This window comes from Talpa occidentalis, unplaced genomic scaffold, assembly GCF_014898055.3.
Source record: "Talpa occidentalis isolate TD23 unplaced genomic scaffold, MPIMG_talOcc4v2.1 talOcc4.6, whole genome shotgun sequence".
In the NCBI taxonomy this organism is placed as follows: domain Eukaryota; kingdom Metazoa; phylum Chordata; class Mammalia; order Eulipotyphla; family Talpidae; genus Talpa; species Talpa occidentalis.
Genome location: NW_023604972.1, coordinates 97,218,754 through 97,244,203, shown reverse-complemented (window position 1 = coordinate 97,244,203; position 25,450 = coordinate 97,218,754). Strand labels below are relative to the sequence as shown.

Here is a 25,450-nt window from a genome sequence, read left to right as displayed (position 1 = left end):
GCCATTTGTAACTGTGGGTGTAATTACTTACAAACCATTTCCCCTCACCCCCCAGTGTCACCAACATCAAGTTGTCCAGATAACATATCCCATGTGCTGTTTAACTCTTTGCCAAGATTAATTGGCAATGAATGGCCTAGAGATTATGATCATGTGTGGTGTGTTTTGAGAGCATGAATGTGTTAACTTTCATAAAGCTTGTGTGAATTTAAATAAAAGTGAGAAAATAAGAGGTGTGATCAAAAAAGAAAAACATGTTGTTGGATAAAATTTGGAAGCAGATGGTGAATCGATGAGGCAGATACAGTACGATAGACTGATTGGTTACCAGAAAGTACATCTAGCTTTTTCTAATTAAAAGAAAAAAAGACTTAACTACTCCCCTGTACTCTTATCCTTAATAAACAAGACTTTCACAATGTCAAATCTCACTGTTTATGCTATTATAAAAAAACAGACTTTCTTGCAGTTCATGTAGGTAAGGAAAGAAAGTAGGAGTAGGCCAGTTGCTACAGAGATGCTAAACAAAGCTGTGAAAATGAAATATGCAATCCAGGGCTAATAACATAAGAAGCAAGCGACTTAAATGTTTAATAGGAAGAAAGGCTGCAAATCTGGGAAATATAGGACAAGTTGAAATGACTTTGCATTCTAAAGTGATATTGTACAGCAGTGCTTCACATTCCATTTGCAAATACAGACAGGTTTTTGTAAATAATAGAGAACAGTTTTATGTGTTTCATTCACTTAATTACTGTTTCTTCTGTTTCTTCTCTACTCTTCTCTGTCACTTGACTTCTAATCATTTTGTATTCCTCCTGCTATCTTATATATTAGCTTTCTTTTGCTGCATAATAAATTACTGCAAACTGAAACAATGCATATTTATTATTCCATAACAGTTTCTGTGGGTCAGGATTCCAGGCATGGCTTAGCTATGTTCTCTGCTCAGAGTCTCAGAAGAATGCAATCTTGGTGTCAGATGGATTTTATTCATGCTTGGGAGTTTGACTGGGGTGGGGGGGGATTTGTTCTCTAGTTAGTTCTTACTGTTGTAAGAATTCATGTCCTTGTTGCTGCTTGAAGAGGCATTTTGCTCACCTTCATCAGAGGCTTCCCTCAAGGCCTAGAAATCAACTCTAGTTGCTAGAGGCCAGGTTCTCCCTGTAGAGGTGACTTATAGTTTTTACCTGTGCTTTTTAACATGTTTTCTATATTTAATTAATGAACTAGAAGACACTCTAGCTGCAGCCTACAAAGACAGAGTCTTATACAATGTGGTATGACCACGGAACTGAAATCCATTATCTTTGCAATATTCTGTTGGGTAGCAACAAGTCACAGATCCTGCCTTCATTGAATTAAGAAGAAATCTGAATAGCAAGGAGGTTGAAATCATGGAGGCCACCATAAAGTTCAACTGTTACACCTGAAGACTATTTTGTAAACACCCCAAAATAACCATCATGAACACTTCATCTCTCCTTCCCCAAAGATAAGGAGTAATATAATTAAAGACAGCATCAGCAAGGAATGAAATCAGAACATTCTTCTGACAAATATGTCTCCTCTATCTGGGAGCCATCTCCATTCTGTAGAGCTGTTAGCAAAGCCTCACATTTAGACAGTGGGAACAGAGGCCACCTAAGCACATGTGGCAGGGGCAAAAGTAGGAATGAAAATGAAGTCAGTGAGATTCAGACCTTTACCTAGTGGGGGCTAATCTCTTGTATCTGGAAGAGCAGGTAGCAGATGGACTTGATGTTTCTCTCTGCTTTTATCAAAATTGTATTTCCCCACAAGCTCAGTTTCTAGAGAATAAGTACCCAAAGACAAATCATTTCTCCATTACAATGGATTTATTCAATTATCTCGAACCACATGGAAACAAAAGTAAGTCACCTGAAGTTTACCCTATAATTCTAAATCAATTTGTGAACAAAATACTTAATACTTGATTTTGCTTTTCATTAAAATCATCCTCCAATGATTTGAAAACACATTCCTCTCAAAAGATTCTCAATCCAGAAAACTGACCAGTTCTACAAGTAATGTTGCTTGTTCTTCTTCTAGGATCAACAACTGTCTCCATAGCTTGGCAATTGTAAATGATGCTGTAATGAACATGGGAGTGCAAATTTCCATTTCAATTAGTGTTTTTGCATTCTTCAGGTAGATACCTAGGAATGGAATTGCTAGGTCATGTAGCAGATCCATTTTCAATCTTTTGGAAAACTTTTATGCTGTTTCCCATCAGTGCTCACTCCATCAAAATTCTAACCAGCAGTGTAATAAGGGTCCTTTTACTCCACATACAGCACTTGTTGATTCTGTTAGTTTTGATGTGAATCATACTCACAGGCATGAGCTAGTATCTCATCATGGTTTTGATTTGCATTTCCCCGCTATAAACTCAGTGGACTATTGCTCAACTACCAAAAAAGATAAACTCTTGCCATTTGTGGCAACATGGATGGAGATTACTTTTTTTCATTTAAATATTGATATATTTATACAAGAACTGGGGTACAGGCCAGAGATGTGGGAGGGTGAGAGAATTCACCAGAGACAGAGCAGGGAGCAGAACAGGATGGACCTAAGACACTGCTGAGGGGAGCAGCAGGCAAGACAGGAGAGGTCTGCCATGCCATGTGGCTATCTCCCTGGCTGGCCGCCGGGAATGAACCTGCACTGCAGAGGCTGCAGACAGCTTCACAGTGCAGTAGGGGAGGCCTGCTGGAAAGAGATTATGCTAAGTGAAGTAAGTCAGAGGAGAAGGCAACACTGGATGATGTCACATGTGGAGTATAGGGGAACAAAACAAAGGGTCAGATGAAGCCAAAATAATGATGATAATAATAATAACCCTTGAAAGGTGAATGTAGAACTGAGGCATTTGGGGTGGGGGGAGGAGTAGGGATAGGAAGAAAGTAGGGAGGGTGCAAAATGGAATATGAGGGTGGAGAGTACACTGTGTGTGGTAACAACCCCTGAAAGAGGAGATCCTATACTTTTAAGATGCAAACAATGATGTAAGCCAGTGTTATCTCAATAAAAATAAAAATTTTAAAAAAGAAATGTCACTCTTAGTGGTGAGTATATAGCTATTGTTCTTCATTACACCTCTAGCTGGATGTCAAACTAGTATCATTTTATTTTTAGGAAACTCAACATACATTGCTCCTTAGGAACAAACATGCTTTTGAGTAAATATATAGGGAAATTATTTTTAAATAAATCTTGTATAGAATTTAACCTTTACAGAAATATTTTCATATCTTATTTGACCCTAAAAACAGTTGCATAAGGTATTAAGGGACAGCTGTTTTGAGCCTCCACTTTATCAGAAAGGCAACAGTCTCAGAAGGCATAAATAATTGCCCAGTAATATTCAGGCAAAAAATGACAGAGGTCCCACTGAACCCAGACTGCCAGATTTATAGTAAGAACCCTGCTATGTAACTTCCTGACAAGAATATGTGAGCTCTGTGCAAAATGGAGAGTTACCAAATGTAGAATTAAACATTAAAGAATGGTATTTCATCTTCCTCTTTGGGGAGCAAAGTTTTTATTGATCATTTTTAAATTTCAAATGAAAATATATTTAAATTCAATAAATATAGAATTTATATGAATGAAATTTCATTTTTATCATTTTTTGTATTAACTTTTGATGTGACAAAATTGGTTTACAACACAATTAATGATTTAAAGCTAGGGTTACACTTTTTTAGATGTATGTTTGCACACCATGCCCCCTACTAAAGCACCAATTATCTTTCATAGTTCTCCTTTAAAAATGAAGTTATCTCCCTCAGCAATATATAATTAATTATTTTATTTGTCAGTAGATTTCATAATTATGTTATTTTACTGAGCAATCTGATAAGCACATAAATCATATGAAATATCAACACATAAATGTGTTTATTTGGGTTGCCTTAATGCTATCAAATTATTTTTTTCTCAAACATAAAAAAAAAATCTTACAAAGATCCCCACTTGTCTGATCCGTTTTAGTATGGGTTTGCAATGGAGGTATCTAAAAAAGAAAAATCATTTTCAGTCAAAAAGGAAGGTATGTTTAAACAGGTTTATCCTGTATAGTCATCAAATCTTATCACAGGTAAGAGAGTTCTAGAGATGTTTGCTGTGTTCAATTGGTTTTCAACAAGGCTCCATCTTGGTTTCTAGTAGACATTGGTTTATAAATAACAAATGTTACTTGAGTTTTTCCATGATAATCTATGTAACTTATATATAAGTACAACATTATCATAAAATGTACATATTTATAGTTCTACCTGGTTATATGTCCCTTATAGCTACTGTAAAACACATTTTAACCCCTCAAAAATTACGTAAAAGAATTTTACATTAATTTTCAGTCCCTTTACTGAATGTATAATTATTCCTCCTCAGAAGACTGCAAAAATGCAGAATTTTGGACACAGGTGATGAGTCTGCATCTGGTGGACATATATATGGATAATGAGCTAAAGTTGCAGTAACATATAAAAGATTAAGATGTAAGAAGCAAGCACTTTGGAATGTAAACCACAGAGACACAAAAGATCTGCACTTTTCAGAAATGGAAAATTGATTTTTCGTACTGCTTTTTTCCAAAGCACCTAAATGATATGTAGGAAAATTTCTCCCTAGGTGAAAAATTAGCTATATATTTTGATAAACAGTAAACGTTAAAACATCAGCATACTGATGTCATCAGAAATTAAAGATAGGATACTAAAAAGAATTCAAATTGAAAAAGAAGTAAAACTTACACTATTTGCAGATAAATGATTTTAAAAATCCAAAGACTATGCTAAAAAGATACATTAGAAACAATAAATAAGTACAGTTAAGTGGCAGGCTACAAAATCATCATACAGAAAAATCTGTTGCATTCTTATATGCAAACACCAAATGAGAAAACAAAGAAATCAAGAAAACAGTTCCATTTATAATCACCATAAAAATGAGGTGAAAGATTACAAATTACAATATAAGACATTATTCAAAGAAGTAGAAAAAGACAAAGAAATGGAAAGGTAGTCCTTTAACATAGATTGGAGGAATTAACATTACAAAAAATGGTCAAATTACACAAAGCATTATACAGATTCAATACAATCTCTATCAAATAGTGAATGGCACTGTTTAAAGAAATAGAACAAACTCTACTGAAATACACATGGAACCACAAAAGATCCCAAATAACAAAAGCCATCATGACAAAAAATAAGAATGGAGTTATCAACTTCCAGACTCCAGGCTATACTACAAAAGTATAATAATTAACACAGTATGATATTGGGATAAAACTAGACCAGGGAATAGAATTGAGAGCCTAGAGGGAAAAAACAAACGCACATTTATGGACAGTTAGTTTACAACAAAGGTGTGAAAAACATACATTGGAGAAAGAAAAATCTCTTACAAATGGTGTTGAGAAAACTGGACTACTAAGGAATATAACTTGACCACTATCTCACACTGTACACAAAGTTTAATTCAAAATAGATTAAAGACTTGATTGCACAAACTTAAACCATAAAATACATAGAAAGATACATAGAGAGAATAGTCCAGCATATTGGTTTAAGTGATATATTTGGAAACTCAACTCCAAAAACAAGAAAGACTAGTTTGATGGAACTCCATCAAACTACAAAGCTTCTTTAGAAGATAATTTCAGAAAGAAGATATCATTAAAGTAAAAGTTACTGTACTAAATGGAAGAAAATATTTACACTTAATACATCTGACAAGAGGCTATTATTCAACATCTACAAAGAAATCTTACAACTCAACAAAAACAAAACAAAGAACACAATAAAAAAATTTTGGTAGAAGATTTAAATAGGCACCTCTCAAAAAATGGCATACCGATGGTCAAGAGGCATGTGAAAAATGCTATTTATCAGTTATCAGGGAAATGCAAATCTAAACTACAATGAGGGGACACCTCATACCCCATATCCACAACACTGACATATATAAATATATGTCACAACACTGACATATATATACATATGTCATACACATATGGTCCATAGTGGTTGGAAAAGTCTACATTTCACCAACAGTGTTCCTTTTTCTTAACACATTCACCAACATGTCATGTCATTTATTTATATGTATTTGTTATGTCATTTATTTGTATGTATTTATTTTTATATATAAATTTATATATACACATTTATATATATGCACATATATACAAATAAAACAGACATGACAATGTTGGTGAATATGTTGAGAAAAGGAAACACTGTTGGTGAAATGTAAACTGGTCCAACCCCTGTGGAAGACAGTATGGAGGTTTCTCCAAATATAAAAAATGGATCTCCAGTAATTCCACTCCTATGTGTCTATCCTAAGAATACAGCATCATTAACTCAGAGAGTTATATGCATTCTTATGTTCTTTGCAGCACTGCTTACAATAGTGCCCATCAGCTGACAAAATGGATGAAGATGTGGCATATATAAACAAGGAATATTATTCCAAATAATTTTTTTAAACTGTGAACTGTTGGCATTTGCAACAAATCAGTGGAACTGAAAGGGGTTATGCTAAGCAAAATAAGTCAGAAAGTAGAAAGACAAATATAGGATGATTTCATTCATTTTGACAAAACAAAGGACAGAAACCAAAAAAAGCCCTAGAAATCTGACTGCAGAACTGAAACTTCCAGAAGTGGAAGGTGTGAAACAAAGGAGGACGAGGGCCAACAGGCTATGGTGGAGGATTATGGTGTTTTGGTCGTGGGCATAGTGTAGTAACATACTGAGTGGTATGTACCCATATACCTGAAAATCATATAGTGTTGTAAACTAATATTACTTTGATAGAGAATGGCAGATTTTAAAATATATTCATAAATAAAGATAGATAGTATTTGGTCATCTAAGTCAAAAGATTTAAATTTGTATCACACTATATGAATATGTGTGCTGTTTTTATTTTTTATTTATTTTTTTCTCTTATCAGTCTCAGCCCACTGTATACCCATCAGTGCTTGAACCTCCATTACTGTAAGATGGCTGAAAAGAAGGAAAGTGATGGCCTTTAGTCCACCATCCTCTGAGAAATAACTCTTTTTTATGTTATTATTTTAAATGTTCCTTTTCTTCCAGCTTTGTATATGATTACATGCTTTTTTGTTAAAGGCATAAAATGTTTCTGAAGTGCAAACTGGACTTACAAATTAGTAGATTTTCCATGTTATTTGTGACTTGAAAAAGAAGAAATCAAGCCATTTACAAGTGGAGTAATAAGAATACCTGGGGACTGCCCAAATTAAGAAATAGACTTAAGAAGACTGAAAAGCAGAAACATCCTTTGAAAGGTAGATCTAAGCAAGGCTAATGATCACATTGTACAAAGAACCTAAAATCCAGAGAGGTTCAAGGATTTGTTCTGATGAAATCTAATTATGTTTAGTTTTAAAATAGTACATGTAAGTTGAAATTTAAATTCCATAGATTATAAATTTCCTCACTTACTAATTATGGCTACTGATTGAGAAAATCCCTTCATAAGTTAATTCAAACTTTCTATTCCAGCCTTCTTCTGCTTTGGTTCTTCCCCACTATCCTGTAGCCAGGAGAAAATTCTCTGCAAATTCAGAAAGCTCTTTTATTATACTCTACCTTTGTAAGTGAATTTTCCTGGTCAGAAATGCCCTTCCCTCCCTCTTCACTGTGCTACAAATACTGATCCTTGAACAACCAGGTTGACCTGGGCTCACTGGCTCTCCACACCCTGCAGAGGCTGTCTCTTTGCCTCAAGGGACCCACATCTTTGTGTTGATTACCAGTGTATACATTGTCTGCTGCTTCCAGGACACCAGACCCCCAAAAGAAGATTCTAGTAATTTGGCAACCTAGCACATGGTAGGCACACAATAAAATATTAGATTGATGTTTGGATGAAGAGTATAAAAGGAAATTTAACAGAGGTAGCTACTTTTGGTTAACCTGTAGCACAGTGAATACAGAGATTTTCAAATGAAAAGGAACCTTCAAAATCTTCTGAACTATGTCCGGCATTCTACAAGTAAGGTTCAGGGAGGTTAATTAACTTGCTTAAGGTTACCAAATTAATGTATAACAGATTTGTGGGTTAAAAATAATATCATCTGGTTTTAGTTTTACATCATAAAGCATTTGATGGAAGAAACTTTGTTGTATAAAATATGTCTTGCATATTTTGAATTTTCAAGTATATAAAAATTTTTGCAAGTATCGGGGAACACTTGATGACTGAGCTCTTTCATGCAAGTCATTGTTTTAGTTTTTATTGATAGAGTGGTTTGCTGATTATATCCCTTCTGCTTATTAAAGGAAATGCTACTAAACATTTTACATGCTCATTTTTAAATCAGAACACTTAGCCTCTGTCTCATTTTTCTCACTAAGCGTTAATCTTCTTTCCAGGTTGGCATTTCAACTCTGTACTTTTCAATATGAAATTTGATTTTTCCTTGTAAACCTAGTTTAAATACATTAATTCCAACATCATGGTACCCAAAAGCAAATCAGATCTTGATATTTAAAATAACAATACATACCTATTCATACAGCTTCGAAAAACAGATTTAAAATGGCATCAACTAATTTGTTGAATTTAAAGTACTGAAATTAAAATTCAGTTTTCCTAACACTAGACAGGTTAAATATATAAAGGAATTCAGGCAGACATAAAATTAAGACCAATTTCTCAATTTACCTATTTTTAAAAAGTAAGTTTTTTTTTTCTTTCTTTTTAACAAGAAATATATTTGAGGAGCAAAAACAAGCAAGAAATTTTGGAAAAGAGGGTATGCAGACCTTATTTATTACTTTGGTATACAAAAATCATCCATTTTCAGGGCTTTCTGGGCATTGCACCAACCAACATACAGACACCACAATTAAATTCAATTAAATCCTGTCACTAAAAACCCACACTTTATGTTCACAACCAAGAATGGAAAAAAGAATTGTGTTCAACCAAAAGAATATCCTACATTTTCCTAGCAGGTATATCATACTCAGGCTTGTTAAACTATAGAAATCATTATAGCAGAACAGAAAATTAGTGCAATGTCCGGTATTGATCATGAGAGATTTTAATTGTATTTATTTCTGATTATTTTTCTCTGGAGTAGTCAGCATGCGAGGAAATATAGCATATAATTAGCACAAAAAAGAATCTACACACACCAAACAGAAAAAGAGTTTTCTGTTCCACTGTATCTGTCCTTTTACATAGTATACAATGCAAGAAGAAAAAATCCAGGAAATGTGTGAGGAGTAAGTCAAAGAACTGTAAAGATTGAGGAAACTGTACTATGTTAGTTCAGTGTGTGTGTGTCCGTGTGTTTCTGTATATTTTTTTTAAGATTATTTATTCATACAAGACCTGGGTTATAGGCCAGAGGTGTGGGGGATGAGAGGATTCACCAGAGACAGAGTGGGGAGCAGAACAGGCAGACTCACGGACATACACTGCTGAGGGGAGCAGCAGGTGAGACAGGAGAGGTCTGCTGTGCCATGTGGGTTGCTCCCTGGCTGGGGATCAAACCTGCACTGTATAGGGTCCAGTGAGCTTCATAGATTGCATCTAACCCCTTGCGCCACAAGGAAGGCTCTGTCTCTGTATTTTTGCTTGGTGTATTTGCTTGGTACTGTTATTTATTACCATGTAAGTGAGCTCTACTTCACCCTGTCCTTCCATTAGCATATCCAGGCTGTCATAGAAAGGAGGTATCTGGGTGTAAATGAGCTGCAATTTCTGCCAGGGAAAGGTGGGAAGCAGATAACATCTTTGCTCTTTTCAGGACCCTCAGCCCTTCACTGATCTCAATGAAATTTGTTAACCTAAGAACTTCCATGACTTCTCACCTCTGTGTACTCTCACTTCCTACCATTGAAGGCAACTTATCTGTAAGTGCAGGCTAATTCTGATTCCTAAACTTACTTCTATGGCAGAATGACATTGAACTAGGCATTCAGCTAGCTTTTCAGGTGCTCAGCTCCTTATCTCTTCATTTCTGACCAAGGCTTGTTAACCCACTGCTTATTCCTGGGGGCTGTCTTTGGTTCTCTACATGGAAGCTTATGTCATTTGCTGTTACATTTTAAAGAAAGTATTACCCCACAAAAGAATCAGAGGGAAGGGCCTCCCCTGGTGGTGCAGCGGTTGAGCTCTTGGCTGCGAAGCTGCCCGCAGCCTCTGCAGCACCAGTTTGATCCCTGACTGCCAGCGAAGGTCCCACATGGTGCGCAGACCTCTCCTGCTGCGCCCGCTGCTCCCCTCAGCAGTGTGTTTCGTCGGTCTGCCTGCTCTGTGGCCTGCTCTGGCTCTGGTGAATTCTCTCACCCTCCCGTGCTTCTGACTGTACCCAGTGCTTGTATAAATAAATAAATAAAGCTTTGAAAAAAGAAAGTCAGAGGGAAAACATTACAAGACCACATTTTGTTTTCAGAATATAAGCTATTTAAATGATAGTTAATTCTATGTATAAGCTCCATCCCAAGTGTCCCCTCTCTCCTCAAGGAAACTGAAGATTGATGCATCTGTAGTGAATGTTCAACAAAAAGAAGTATCAGGGCTTATACTCTGATTCCTAAACTAATAGATATTTCAGCTTTTCTTGAAATGTACCAGATTTTATGATGGGAAAGACATGTCAAAATAACCTCTTTATGGAAAAGTCACAAGATCAAGGGCAAATATTATGAGTTGTTTGAGGAATTTTTGACTTTTCCTATACTTTCTTACTGATTGATTTCATTTTTTTTAAAGATTTATTTATTTTTATACAAGAGCTTGGGTACAGGCCAGAGGAGCGGGAGGGCAAGAGGATTCACCAGAGACAGAGCAGGGAGCAGAACAGGCAGATGACCGAAATACACTGCTGAGGGGAGCAGTGGTCTCAACAGATGAGGTCTGCCATGCCCTGTGGGTATCTCCCTGGCCGGCCGGGAATCGAACCCTCACTGCAGAAATTGCAGATAGCTTCACAGTGCTGCTCTCAACCCGCTGTGCCACTGGGGAGGCCCTTAATTTCATTTTAAATAAATATCTGCCATTATACTTTTAGTGTCACTCCATGGAACAATATGTACATGCTACCTTTTTTCTTTAAATCACTGTTGAATGTCATTAAGATATCTTTTGGTTTCAATATCCTTAAGTGCTTGTAAAAGCAAATAAAAGAGCAATTATATCTTTATTTTCTGTTTAATTTACTTCTGATTTTTTTTTTTTTGCAAATAGTTTAAAATGTCAGTATTTTGTGTCTGAAGTCCCAGATGGGCTATCAAAGACAGGTATTGCAAAGATAATCAACCACTGGGGATGTCTCATGAAATTCTTCATTTAAATCAGTAAGTGAACCTTCATTGTGGTGAGCTATAACTTGGAGAGTTTTTAAAATCTGAATGCATATACAAAAAAAATTAAATAAGTTTAATATAATGAGTTTGTTCCAAGTGATTTATTAATTCCATACCTAATTTAAAACTGTGGTTTATGAGCTATTTTACAGTAATAGAAAATATAATGCATGAATAGTTTTAGAGCTGAAGAATGTGATTTTAAAAATATGAGATTGTTGGGAGCTGGTTGCACAAAGAAATGAGCCCTGTGTAAATTCTGAGACCAGAGTATAAACAAGAGTTCCTTAAATATAGTGTATTTCTCTAAAGGGGTAATATAAGCACATCTTGTTATTCATACACAATCAATAATAACATATTTTATGAAAATTATACATGCTATATCCATGCCATAACATTATAACTGTTAGGCCCATACCTATTTTGAGCTTTGCTATAGGTATATCCAGATCATATTTTTCTGTGGGACTTAATTAAAATATGTTCATCAGCTAGTATTCAGATTTTATCAGCATTCAGCACCCAGCTTTGTATTTACCACTTAATAAGCTCAAAAGATCATGGACTAGAAAAAATTGATATCAGAACTGAAAGAAGCTTGATTTAATTGGAGTTTCAAGTGTACAACAGCATTTCCTAATCTAATGGGATCAAAACAAATAGAAATGGGCATCTATAAGAATGGACCAATATGAATGAGACTTTTGACCATCAATAAATTAATATAAATAAATACAACATGCTGATTTTATGGGTATTTGATGAGGAGATCTATAACTATGGCTTTTCATGAGGCTCTCTACAGTGACAATTTTAATCTGTGGTGACAGGAGCACTGATGAACTTGATAGCCCTGCCAGATCCACTGAAGCCTGGCTTGTCCTTCCTACACACATAAAATGCTGACAGTGTTACTGAGTATGCATTTGAATGGAAATAATCTGCATCCCTTTCATCCATACTACTTATATCCTTCCTCCTTTGAACAATAGGTTAAAAAAAAAAGTGACCCCTGAAGACAATCTACTTTCCGTGTCAATGAATTAAAACCCCCGTAATCCACAGGCAGTTCTTCCCCCGCTGAGCCATCTCCTTCCTATTTTCCTTCACTCACCCCAGAGCAAAGTACTGACCTGGGCTCTTTTTCAACTATTGACACTGATGGTAGATTTTCCCATAGCAACATGAGCCATTTACATCATGCCCAAGTCCTAAGAGGCATTGACTTCCTTTTGTAAAGACAAGGGAAAAAGTTTCTTTGTATGGTTGTTATTTAAGCCTAAAAATTAACCACCATAATACAAGCACAAATCCAATTAAAACTATAAAATCTAGAATTAGGGTACACAGGATAAAGTAAAATGATGTACACATCTCTATGGATAATTTATAAATTGTGGGAATGGAAAAGTTTCATATTAGCATAAAATTCATTACTCTCCAGCAAACACAGCGCATAAAAATATGTTATGTGTTCTGTCAACTTTCCTACCTTTCAAGAACCTTTTAATATTTAAGGTATGCAATGTGATTTGCTGTTGCTGTACACTCTGTGGATGTTTTACTTTCAGAATTTTTTATGATTTTTATTTGTCACAAAACAAGATTTATATAAATATACATATTGATACACATTTTTGTATAGAGGTTTTGTGTTTGTAAATGTCAGTCTCAAAAATATATAATAGTTATACAAAATACAAATGCCTTTGCTAAAATTGTATTCAGTGAAGTAGGTGTCAAAGATATGTATTCAAGCCACTTGTTCAAGTGAACAATCCACCAAGTTCTGGGTACTGAGTTACATGGCAGTTTGATCCCCTGTTCACTCAATCATTAATTTTATGAAAGATGACAGTTTTACCTACTCTCTACTCACACTGTGCTATCAAAAAGCACAAAATAACTATTTCCATTCCTACTTCAAAGCTATGTTGTTTTCTAAATTACATGCAAATCATTTACTCTTATTTTTATTTCCTATTTCAGTTGGAATTTGACCTATATGTAAATGAAGTATATGAATAACATTTATTGGACATAGCCATGCCCTTTGATCAAAGACTTTTATTAAGTCATCATTAGCCAATTAATAATGACCCTATCAATTACAAACTAATTCAGTTAGCCACAGTCCTAACTCTTTAATCATGGAATAAGTCAACGTTCTCAGCATAATCCAAATGAGACTTGAAAGGCAAATAAGGAAGATATTTTAATTCTAGTCTCCAGGTGATCTTATTTTCAGTGAACTCAGCAGTAAATCACTTTCAATCACCAAAAAGAAATGTATGACTCTTTCCCCAAAGAATTTCCTAAGTTTTTTCCTTCTGACATAGAATTTAGAAAAAATTAGAGTAATCATTTACCTATTAACTTGATTTCAAACTTAGTTTCTTATAATTGTTTGAGAATCATTTTTAAAACAATTCAAAAATAATATTTATATAGAATATTGCAAAAACATGCTCATTTTAAAAGAGAAAAATCAAGTTATTTTCCCTTTAAATATCATGATTTAAGTAAATTAACATAGGGCATCACATTCAACCTTACTATATTAAACCTGAGTTGTTAATTGCTAAGATTTATAATTTTGGTGTTTTTATTTAAAATTCTTCGTGTTTTAATAAAAATCATCTTGGTAAGTGGACTTTCATTTAGAACACTTTTTATACAAGACATTTTGATGGTTGAATTTTCCCAAACCCATTCCTTAGACCTAAATTGGATAGTTTTTTCTGGAGCTGATTAATCAGGCCTAATTTTAAGTGTTCCTATATTGAGCTTATGAGGAAATCACTTACATCATTTTAATTCATTCAGCTTCTGAGTGGTGACTGCTGCAGCCTTTGATTCCATTGTCATTGTCCATCAAGTATGCATGTGAATATATACCTGTCAGTGCTTTCCAGTCTCTGGACAGAGTCCTTGCAAATACATTATGAGGACTCCTACATCTGCACTAGGACAGCAGAGGCCAAGACCCGGAGCCTGTCCTATGAACAACAGGGCTCAGTAGACACTCTACTACATAGTCTGCCTATGTACAGGCTGGCATAAAAATGGATGGGATGGCCAGTGCTCTATCTCCCAATGTCCCATCCCACCCATTTGGTCCATAAAGGAAACTTGCAAAGGTGGAATAGAATTACGTTAGCTAGATGTTAACTTGTTGAATCGTAAAATATTAAACCATTCATTCAATATCTATTTATTGAAATACCGTCTGTATGCCACTTGTATGGTGAACAGCAGAGACCAAGCTGCCTGCCTGTGATTTTATATTTGACAAGAGAATGCTTTAGATTTTGTATTATCAAGAAAAGAAGTTATCCTTCCTTTATTAGAGAAAAGACAGCAAGAGTAGGAGAGGCTTGTCCTTCACACCAGCTAAGCTATACTACCTAATATCTGCTGGGTATTGGTAACAAAGCCAGAGACACTGTTAGTGTCTGAAAGATGTAAAGAATTCTGCAAATAGGTGATGAGAGGTAAAGGGAACCCCTTACCATCAGTGTCCTTGCAACTGCCAGGACTGATCTCTCACTGTCCAAATAAATAGAATAAAGGAAAATGATTGGGTCTTATTCTTAAATATGATGAAACCCAAAATAGGAAATGTTCAAAAAGTGAAGAATTACTATGAATGTGGGAAATTTTCTGAAGAGACAGCATATTATTAAAAGATATACAGGGCCTCCCCCGTGGTGCAGCAGGTTGAGTGCTGTGCTGTGAAGCTGTCTGCAGTCTGCAGTGCAGGTTCGATTCCCATTCCGGCCAGGGAGATTCCCACATGGTACAGCAGACCTCTCCTTCCTCGCCTGCTGCTCCCCACAGCAGTGTCTTCGGTCCGTCTGCCTGTTCTGCTTCCTGCTCTGTCTCTGGTGAATTCTCTCACTCTCCTGTGCCTCTGACCTGTACCCCAGTTCTTGTATAAATAAATATATCTTTAAAAATAGTAAAAAAAAATATATATAAAGGTATTTTTTCCATGAGTAATAAAGAGAATGAGAGGAATGCTGAATGATGAGGGAGGTATCTTAAATGATAATATATATCAAGAAAATTTTAAGATTTAACAGTAGATTTTGCATTATCAAAATAAAATTCATAATATTGAGGACAAAATGAAGTAAGTCTGAGAGTGCAAATGAAAACAATAAAAAACTAAAAATAAAGAATGAGAAAGCCAGAAGGTAGGTAAGACCAGATAGACATACACAGGAGTTCATTCAGTTTATACTAATGAAAATATTGGAAACAAATAAGGCAACTGGTTAAATATTACCATATATGTTTGCATATCCATAATAAAGAATTAAATGTAGTCATTATGATTAATTTTGGCAATTATCACTATTACTATGTACAAATATCCATAGTAACTGAAAAACAGAAGTTATAAAACCACATATATACTGTGAATTTTCAGGAATTATTATTACTTTTAGGCTTAGAAAATAAATCTACTTTTCATTTTAAAAACCATGTCCTCTTACCAGATAAGTAAGTAAGTAAAATATGTGGCCAAATGTAAAGACCAGGATTTTATGAGAGAATGTATTTTCATAGAAAACTTGATGGTACAAGGAGGAGAAAATGTTTTAGGGTAATTAAATGATTGTATTAAATCCTTCAAATGACCCGTTAGGGCAAAAAGTCTTTTTTAAAAATTGTATTATTTGTGTTTAGGGAACATTAGTTACAAGACTGTATATGATTTACCAGTATAGGTGCACCTCTTCAGATGTATGTCACTACCCCGCACCCATCACCAAAATACCCAGAATCCTTCAACAACACCAATTGGGTCCTATCTTCTCTTTGCTCTTCATCCTACTGCCCTCCCAATCTGGTAGCTTTAATTCTACAGTCAGGGCCTCGCTGGTGGCACAAGGGGTTAAGTACAGCACTATGAAGCAATCCACAGTCTCTACAGCGTGAGTTTGATCCCCAGCCAGGGAGCAACCCACATAGCACAGCAGACCTTTCCTGCCTCGCCCGCTGCTCCCCTCAGAAGTGTATTTCACTCAGTCTGCCTGTTCTGTTCCCCGCTCTGTCTCTGGTGAATCCTCTTACCCACCGCATCTCTGGCCTACATCCCAGCTCTTGTATGTATAAATAAATAAATCTTTAGGGTCTCCCCTGGTGGCGCAGCGCTTGAGTGCTGGGCGGCGAAGCTGCCCGCAGCCTCTGTAGCACCAGTTCGATCCCAGGCCAACGGCAAGTGTCCCACATGGCACGCAGACCTCCCCTGCCACCCACGGCTCCTCTCAGCAGTGTGTTTCATCTGTTTGCCTGTTCTGTTCCCTCTGTCTCTGGTGAATTTTCTCACCCTCCCACGCTTCTGACTGTACCCAGTGCTTGTATAAATAAATAAATAAATCCTTTCTAAAAAATAAATAAATAAATAAATTTTTAAAAAAATAATAATAATAATTCTACAGTCAGATTTCTAGGGTTTATTTTAGTTTAGTTTTGTTCGTTCCTTTGTTTTGTTTCTTTATATTCCACATGAGTGAAATCATCCGGTATTTGTCTTTCTCCTTCTGACTTCACCTGGCATAATCCTTTCCAGTTCCATCAGTGTTGTCACAAATGTCAAGATTCCATCTTTATTTGTAGCTGAGTAATGAGAGGACAAAAAGTCTTAAAAATAGTTTATTGACATAGAGAATTACTAATGAAATATTACCAAAAAAATGAGCTTATTTACCTGGAAATGTGGATGAACAGTATAACCAACACCTAGTAACCAATAATATTTTTCAATTGCTAAGTATAACAGATCATCTGAAATATACATATGTAGGGGGGGATACAAAGCACTGATTATATCTGATGGTCAATTTTTTTTTATCTTCTCTATATTTTTCAATTTCTTAAATCATGTATTACTTTATAATGATAAATATTATTAAAATAAAAATATTAAAAGTAAAATGTTTATAATTGCCATACTATATCTCATATTCAGTTAAAACATACAGTGCAAATACTTACATGATTATAAATAAACTCTTAAAAGTTAATAGCCATGAGCTGATAGCTAGCATTGGGTACAGCTCAAGTTGTCATATAGCATTGTTCATGTTATAATTTCAGGTGATTGATAAATACAGAATTATCTCCATTTTGAATCCAGGTCAGGTGACATCTGAGTATTTGGAATGTCTTCAATAAATCAGGTGTTCTGCAAAACACAGTCCTGAGAGATGACATGAAAGCTTATGTCCCGATACATATGCTGTGTGTGGTTTTACATGGAAAAGCATACTACAGGGCATCCCTGATGGTGCAGGGAGTTAAGACACAACCTATGAAGCTGTCCGCAGCCACTGCAGCATGAGTTTGATCCCCTGGCCGGCCAGGGAGCAACCCACATGGCGAATCAGACCTTTCGTCTCGCCCACTGCTCCTCTCAGCAGTGTACGTCCGTCGATCTGCCTATTCCCACTCTGTCTCTGGTGAATCTTCTCACCCCCCACACCTCTGGCCTATACCCCAGCTCTTGTATGCATAAATAGATCTTTAAAAAAAAAAAAGCATACTACAAAACACCAATAAAGTGGAAATCTCCCTCTGTCCTTTGAAAGCCTACTTTATGGTCTGATTTGTTTGTGTTAGTGTTCATAGTTTTATAATTCAATATGAAAAGAACAATATGGAAAGAACGCTCTAAATATTATTAAAAATGAAAACTAACTTAGTAAAGGGAGATGCAGTAAGGAATGTTGGAATGAATATATTGTTGGAATGAATATATTTGTGTGCCTTATTTGTTACTAGAATTATATATAGGTTTTATATAAATATCAAGGTAAAAAATCTTTATTAAAACTGTAATGATATCTAAATATTTGTCTATAATTATTTAAAAACTATGTGTATGTGTGTATATATGTACTTGCTCCAAAGTGATTTTTGTTTAATGAGTTAAAATTACAAAATTACAAAATTACATGTTGTTATAAAATATGTAATTCAGGGCCTCCCTGGTGGCACAGCAGTTGAAGGCTGGGCTGCAAAGCTGCCCGCAGCCTCTACAGCGCTGGTTCAATCCCCAGTCTCCAGGCGAGGGTCCCACATGGCGCGCAGACCTCTCCTGCTGCCCACTGCTCCCCTCAGCAGTGTATTTCCTCAGTCTGCCTGCTCTGTGGCCTGCTCTGGTGAATTCTCTCACCTTCCCGCACTTCTGACTGTACCCAGTGCTTGTATAAATAAATAAATAAATCTTTAAAAAAAAATGTAATTCAAAAAAATGGGTATAATATGAATGCAGAAATTAGCATATTTTAGCTATAGCTGAGGAACATACTTCCGCAATAAGTCTCAGTAATCCTTTTTGTTCTCTTTACTTGCACACCAATTTAGCTCTATCAGTCTTCATCTTCCTCACTCTTCTAGAGCATCTCTATGAAAATCAAGTTACTTTGCTGGTTTTCCGTGTCTCTTTCTGGGGAACCATCTGTCAGATATTTGAAATGTAGTTTATCTTGACCTTTACACTCTTAATTTTCCTTTGCTGTTTTTCTAACTTAGACTAACTATATTTATACTTCACTATAAGACATTTAGGATGATTTAAAATAAAAAAAAATCTTACATAACCCTCATCCAATACTTGTTTCTTTACCTATCTATCATTTAAGTCCCACTCTGTGTATGTTTACTTTAAAGGGAAATAAATCACTATAATTTGGAACTTAATCTATTTAAACATTGTTTTTAACCATTTTCCTATTGTAAAATCTTAATATAATCTTTATATTTAAATTGGGGTGCTGAGCCTTCCATGAAACGAATTTTATTGTTTTGTGTTAACCATTGCACACATAAATGGGAATTTCAGTTGTTTCAAAGTTTCTCCACATCAAGTAAAGATGAAATGACTATCTTTGCATGCATCCTGAGATTATGAACAAAATATGCTATGATCCAGAAATTGCTTCTAGCACATCCCATTTCTGTTTCTATATTTATGCAACTCTTGAGATGCTCTGAGGTTGATATTAGATTCTTCTCCCAACTGTCCCTTGTTACTGCTATCAAAGTCTTACATAGCACTTACTCTTTTTTATGCATTGCTTTATATTTGTAATAAAATGTATTTACCTACTCATAAAATCCTATCAGGAATATTATCTTTATTTTTCAGATGAAGAAACTGGGGCATAGAAAGGTGAAGTAGCTTGCCCAAGGGCATGATGGTAGAGAGGACAGAGCCAGACCATGCAGCTTCACTAGAATAGAGTGCCTCTCACAATCATTTTGCTGAAGATGAGAAAGAACTTTAAACTAGTTGTCTTCTCAAGTAAATAATTGTTGGTAACACTGTGCCATTATGTTTCCACAGCCAGTAATTTTATCCCACGTAGAAAGGTGCTAGCATTTCTGGTTAATATACTGTGATATCCTTAGCCCTGGGTTCATTCTTGTCCACCAACATACTTAGGAAGTAGTTCCAATTAATCCAGCAGAAATTATTGAGGAATTGTTCCATGAGAGGCACATTTAATAAAGATTCAAACATGAAATGCAGTCCAAAAAGTCAGATGCCTGCTCATACTCCAGCTCAGTGCCCTGCTCTATTTGAGAAAAGCCTCGGAGGTGAAAGTATAAAATGCCAGAAGATATTTTGCCAGCATGTTTGCCATACAATGTTAACCTTGAAGATCTACAAGAAGGCAGAATGTCCTGGGCCGCAGTTAGGAGAGGACTGTTCTGGGAACCAACTGCCTGCACGTTGAACACAAGGGCTACCTGTCCTTATGTCTCAGGGAGTGTTCTGTCCATGTCCTGTTGCAGCGACTCATGTGAAATGTGGGGTGCTGGTTATTTTTATACTGAAAGAAGGATTGCTTAGCCCAGGTATTCTAAGTTTAATGCAGCAAATTTTAGGATAAAATCCAGCTTGAAACAGATTGCTGACTATTTAAGTCGAGGAGTTGATTTAACTGGGAAAAAAAAAGAAAAACATTTCTGGTTCAAAAAAAAAAGCTGGAGAAGGGGAGCATTTCGAGTGGGAGAAAAACATATCTGTTCAAAAGAGCCAAGACATACAACTTAAGGAGAAAACATCTCCACCCAGCAGGAAAGCCAGCTGAAATGCCACAGAAAAAGAGATTCCTCTTGCATCATCTTATCTAAGGACTTATAGAAGCTTAACTCAAAAGAATCCATCCCTGTTGATGTTCATATTCTTGGTGACAGTTTGAATTTCTGTGTTTACAAGCTTTGTAGGGACTCAGAGTTCTTTAGGATTTTTCCCTTTTTATTGCATGTCAACAGTGTTGAGAACACTTTGAGGACAGTGGCTAGGTGTCTCTGCACAGTTAGACTTGGATTTAGGACAACAAAAACAATCCATATTTTTAAGCTAAGGCAGCTGAAGAAAAGAGGAAATTTGGGTTAAAACACAGGTTCTCCCAGTATTCTAAAGCCAGGATTGTTTTTGTGGCTGTTAAGTTTAAGATAGCTTTGAGATTCCTCAGAAATTTCTGACATCGTCACAAAGATTAGGAAGAAATCATTGAGTTAGAATCCATATGTATGATGTACATGTGAAATGGAAGGACATGCATTTGAATCTAGGACCTCCCTTTACTCACTGTTCATCTCTGAATCACACACCATGCTTTGTTACCTTGAGGACACCCAGACAAGCATTAGCATTGCTTATGGCAGCAACTGTTTTCTTTTCTAGACATCATAATTTCACCATAGTATATTGCTGTTGGACATACAAGATTGTTTTTTCACTTTGACCTCAGTTCCTCAATGATATCTAGGAAGAGCGGTATCTCCTTTATTGTCTTTTTTTTTTTCTCAGACAGCCTGTACATTTATTCATTTTTCCCCACCACCCTGCATCCCCTTATTTATTATCCCCTCCATCCTTAATCTCCAAGTCCTCAAGATATCTATTAATGTCCACTGGCTTTTGAAAATGCTTTATATTATTGCATTGTCTCTATGTAAATATCCAGTATTTTATTTATCTTTCTGATTTACTTTACTGCACATAATTCTCTGACATTCCCTCCATTTTATTGAAAATGACTAAATTTCATCCGTTCTTGTGGTTATATAATACTCCATGCTGTGGATAGTGGATCTAGTTATGTCTGTCTTCATTTAGGTTGCTTCCATGTCCTAGCTATTATAAAAAAATGTTGCTATAAACCCAGTATGGAACATACAGGGGTTTTACTGATAGTTTCAGTCTTTGGATATATGCCCAGGAGTGGGATTGCTGGTTTGTAGAGAATTACCATTTTTAGTTTTTAATGTAAATCCAAATTGATTTACATAATGGCTGTACAAGTTCACATTTTGAGAAACATTGTAATGTAGTTTCTTTTTCTCCACATCCTCTCCAGCACTTGTTTTGGGTCTTGTTAATATGTGCTATTTTTCATGGGTGTGAGATGTTATCTCATTGTGATTTTAATATGTATCTCTTTTATTAGAAGCAATGATGAACCTTTTTTTTCATTATCTTTTGGCCTTCAAGATATTTTATTTGGTTAATTATATGTTTATATCTGCTGCAAACTTATTAATTGGTTTATTTGCTTTTATTCAATTGTGTTTTTTATATATGTTGGATATTAGCTCCTTATCAGTTATATGTTGTTTATTTTCTTCACATTCATTTGGGTGCTTTTTAAATTTTTTGTATTTTCTTTCACTGTATATAAGCTTTTTCATTTGAGGTAGCCCCAGTTGTTTATTTTTGTTTTTAATTCCCCTGATAAAAGTCATATCCTTAATATCATGGAATATATCACCCGTGTTTTCTCCTTTGTATTTTATTGTCACAGGTCTTATATCTAAATTTGTAATCCATTTGGAGTTTCCTTTTGTGTATTTGGTTAGAAAGTAATCCAGCTTCATTCATGTATGTGTGGCTTTCCAATTCTCCCAGTACTGTAGTATTAAGATATATTAGTTGAGCTGGGACTACATCAAATTAAAGAGTTTCTGCACAGCAAAAGAGACAATAACAAAAACAAAGAGAAACCCCACCAACTGGGAGAACATTTTTGCACACAACACTAATGATAAAGGACTGATCACAAAAATCTACAAAGAGCTGATGAGACTCAATAAAAACAAAGAAAATAATCCAGTCAAAAATGGGCAGAAGAGCTAAAAAGAAACTTCTCTGAAGAGGAAATGCAAATAGCCAACAGACATATGAAAAAATGTTCAACATCATTTGTCATCAGGGAAATGCAAATCAAAACTACCATGAGATACCATCTTACACCAGTGAGAATGGCACATATTAAAAAAACTAGCAACAACAAATGTTGATGAGGTTGTGGAGAAAAAGGAACTCTCCTGCACTGCTGGTGGGAGTGCAAACTGGTCCAACCACTATGGAGAGCTGTGTGGAGATTTCTTGACCTACTAAACATAGAGCTTCCACATGATCCAGCAATTCCAATCCTAGGTATTTACCCAAAGGACACAGAAACATCAATTCCAAAAAGCACCTGCACCCCTATGTTTATAGCAGCACTGTTTACAATAGCTAAGCTTTGGAAACAACCCAAATGCCCAAAAATAGATGACTGGATCAAGAAGATGTGGTACATATACACCATGGAATATTACTCAGCATTCAAAAAAGATCAACACATGCAATTTGCAGTCACATGGATGGAGCTGGAAGGGATCATGCTCAGTGAAATTAGCAAGAAAGAAAAATAAAAATACCAGATGGTCTCACTCATAGCAGGAATCTAGAAAACTTAAATAAGGGACCAGGAAAAAGAATAACTATAAGAAAGAAAATATCAAAATCAACAAACAACTATGAACCAGAAACACTCTATGAGGGGGTGGAGGGCGGGGAAAGGAGGGCTTGGGGTCAAAATAAGGGGATTGTAATTGTATGGGGAATATAAAAATAAAATAAAATTTAAATTAAAAAAATTCAAAAAATTAAAATTAAAATTAAAAAAATAAATAAATAAAGATATATTAGTTGATACAATGTTTTAGTAAAACATTGGAGGGTGGTTCCCTGTCTTAATACATTGTCTACTTTAAGCTTAATCTCTTTAATGAATTCTGCAAAAAGTGGGTTAAAAGCCCATTTTAATTTTTAATGAAATATTCTTAGTCTATGAAACATTAAGAAATTTCACATTTGTTATTGATGATCATCTATGTCACTAAAATATGATCTATTCAGTTCATTTTCCCTAGCTGTTTCTTCTCATTCATGGCCTGTATCTGACCCATGGCTGTCTATTTGTGGCTTCTTACATCTCACCGGATGGAGAACCTGAAATAGAAACAAAAGAATATAAAGGTTGACAGCACCAAGGTCACATATGGGATCATGACAGTTAAAGATAAGATCAAGGATGTAGCAAGGCACTTAAATCATAGGAAGTAGGTGGCTATTAAAGGAGGAGAGAGGAAGCTATAGGTCAGGAACATTTAATGAAACAGAAAGTAAAGTTCTTATAAGACTTGTCCACATGGAGAAAGTTTCCTATTTTTTTTTTTAAATTGGCATCATAAGATGATAGAAAAGATGCATGAAGTGGACAACAAAGAGGGAGCATACTGAATTATTCAATGTTTTGTGTTCTTTGATGCAAATCACTCCTATTTTATGCATATCAGTTATATTTTGGTGAATTTAATGCTTGCTAAATCACCATAATCATACAACTTTTAAGTATAGGTTTTTGCAGGAAAGAATACATCATGAACACAGATCCCGCAAGTCATAGGTGCATACTTTAACCCTCCTTCATTTTTAAAAAGCACTTACCTGCCTCCTCAACATTTTTAGAAATACAGTTTCCTAAAAGAGGGTTTTCATTGAACAGTTATTATTATACATGTATATTACTGAACTGATTAAAATTCATGGAAATAAGATTCAGTGTAATATAATATTTAATTATGAAACACCTAGTGTCATTTTTTGTTCTTTGTGTGTGTACAGCCAGAATTTTATTTGTATTACTATTGAATTAACCAGAAAATTGCAATATAGGCCGAAGTCCTGGGAGATAATGATCATCTAAAAAAGACTCAGTCATTAGTTTTAAAATACAAATGATAAATGAATTTTTAGTTTTAGCATATATATATTTCATAATCTCTTGAATTCAATATATTTACAGATGTATAGTGGACTCTTTTGTGACATTTAAATTATTGTTTCCCCTTTTTTAGGTGGATCTTCTGGTCCCTACGAAAGTGACTGGTATCATTACACAAGGGGCTAAAGATTTTGGTCATGTACAGTTTGTGGGATCCTACAAACTAGCATACAGCAATGATGGGGAACACTGGACTGTGTACCAAGATGAAAAGCAAAGAAAGGATAAGGTAAGACATCCACGTGGTTTATAAGATGCAAAAGTGAGGGATTAAATTGTATACAAATCTGATTTGTGCTTATAGCATTGTGACAAAACTTATAGTCAAATATGTGATGTTATACCCTATAGAAAAATAAGCTGCTTTTCTGTCATTTTCTGTTATCAATTATCTAATATCCAACCATGTGTATAATCCAGTTTGTATTTTATAAAGCTGAATAATTTATTCTAAAAACACATGTAGATATTTATCACATGTAACTATTATTTTTATTAGCATATATTATTGCTATTATAAAAATTTTCTTTGAAGAAAAATATTTCAAAGGCTAACTAAAAGATTATAAGCATTTGATATTTCATTGACAATAAGGAATTTCAGAAATAGACAGTTTCTAAGCTATTCTATTTTTTAGAATTAAAACATAGGGTATTTCTCTGCTCAGTTTTCTCTGATTGTGTTTTAATTCAATTTTTGGGGTTTTTTGAACCTATTTACCTTTATCATCTCAAGATTTACTCATTTAGCATCTTAGGACACATTGAGAATATACACACATTTTGCATTTCAATAGTTGAAAAGTTAGCATAACTTTCGATATCACAGTTTAATTGGTAACACATATTTTCTAAGAGAACATAAAGTAATGATGTTTTATAATCTATGGCATCTTAGATTGAATATTTAGTATTATG

The 25,450-nt window shown here is 35.0% G+C and overlaps 1 protein-coding gene across 2 annotated transcripts in view; it reads left to right on the top strand.

The window, feature by feature from the left end:
* The window catches only part of EDIL3 (EGF like repeats and discoidin domains 3), a 382,865-nt gene that overhangs the window by 337,939 nt on the left and 19,476 nt on the right, over nt 1–25,450 (top strand). For both annotated transcript variants that reach the window (XM_054688093.1, XM_054688092.1), the window contains one exon: nt 24,606–24,761. In XM_054688093.1, the coding sequence (XP_054544068.1) occupies nt 24,606–24,761 (156 nt within the window). The remainder of the gene's footprint in view (nt 1–24,605; nt 24,762–25,450) is intronic.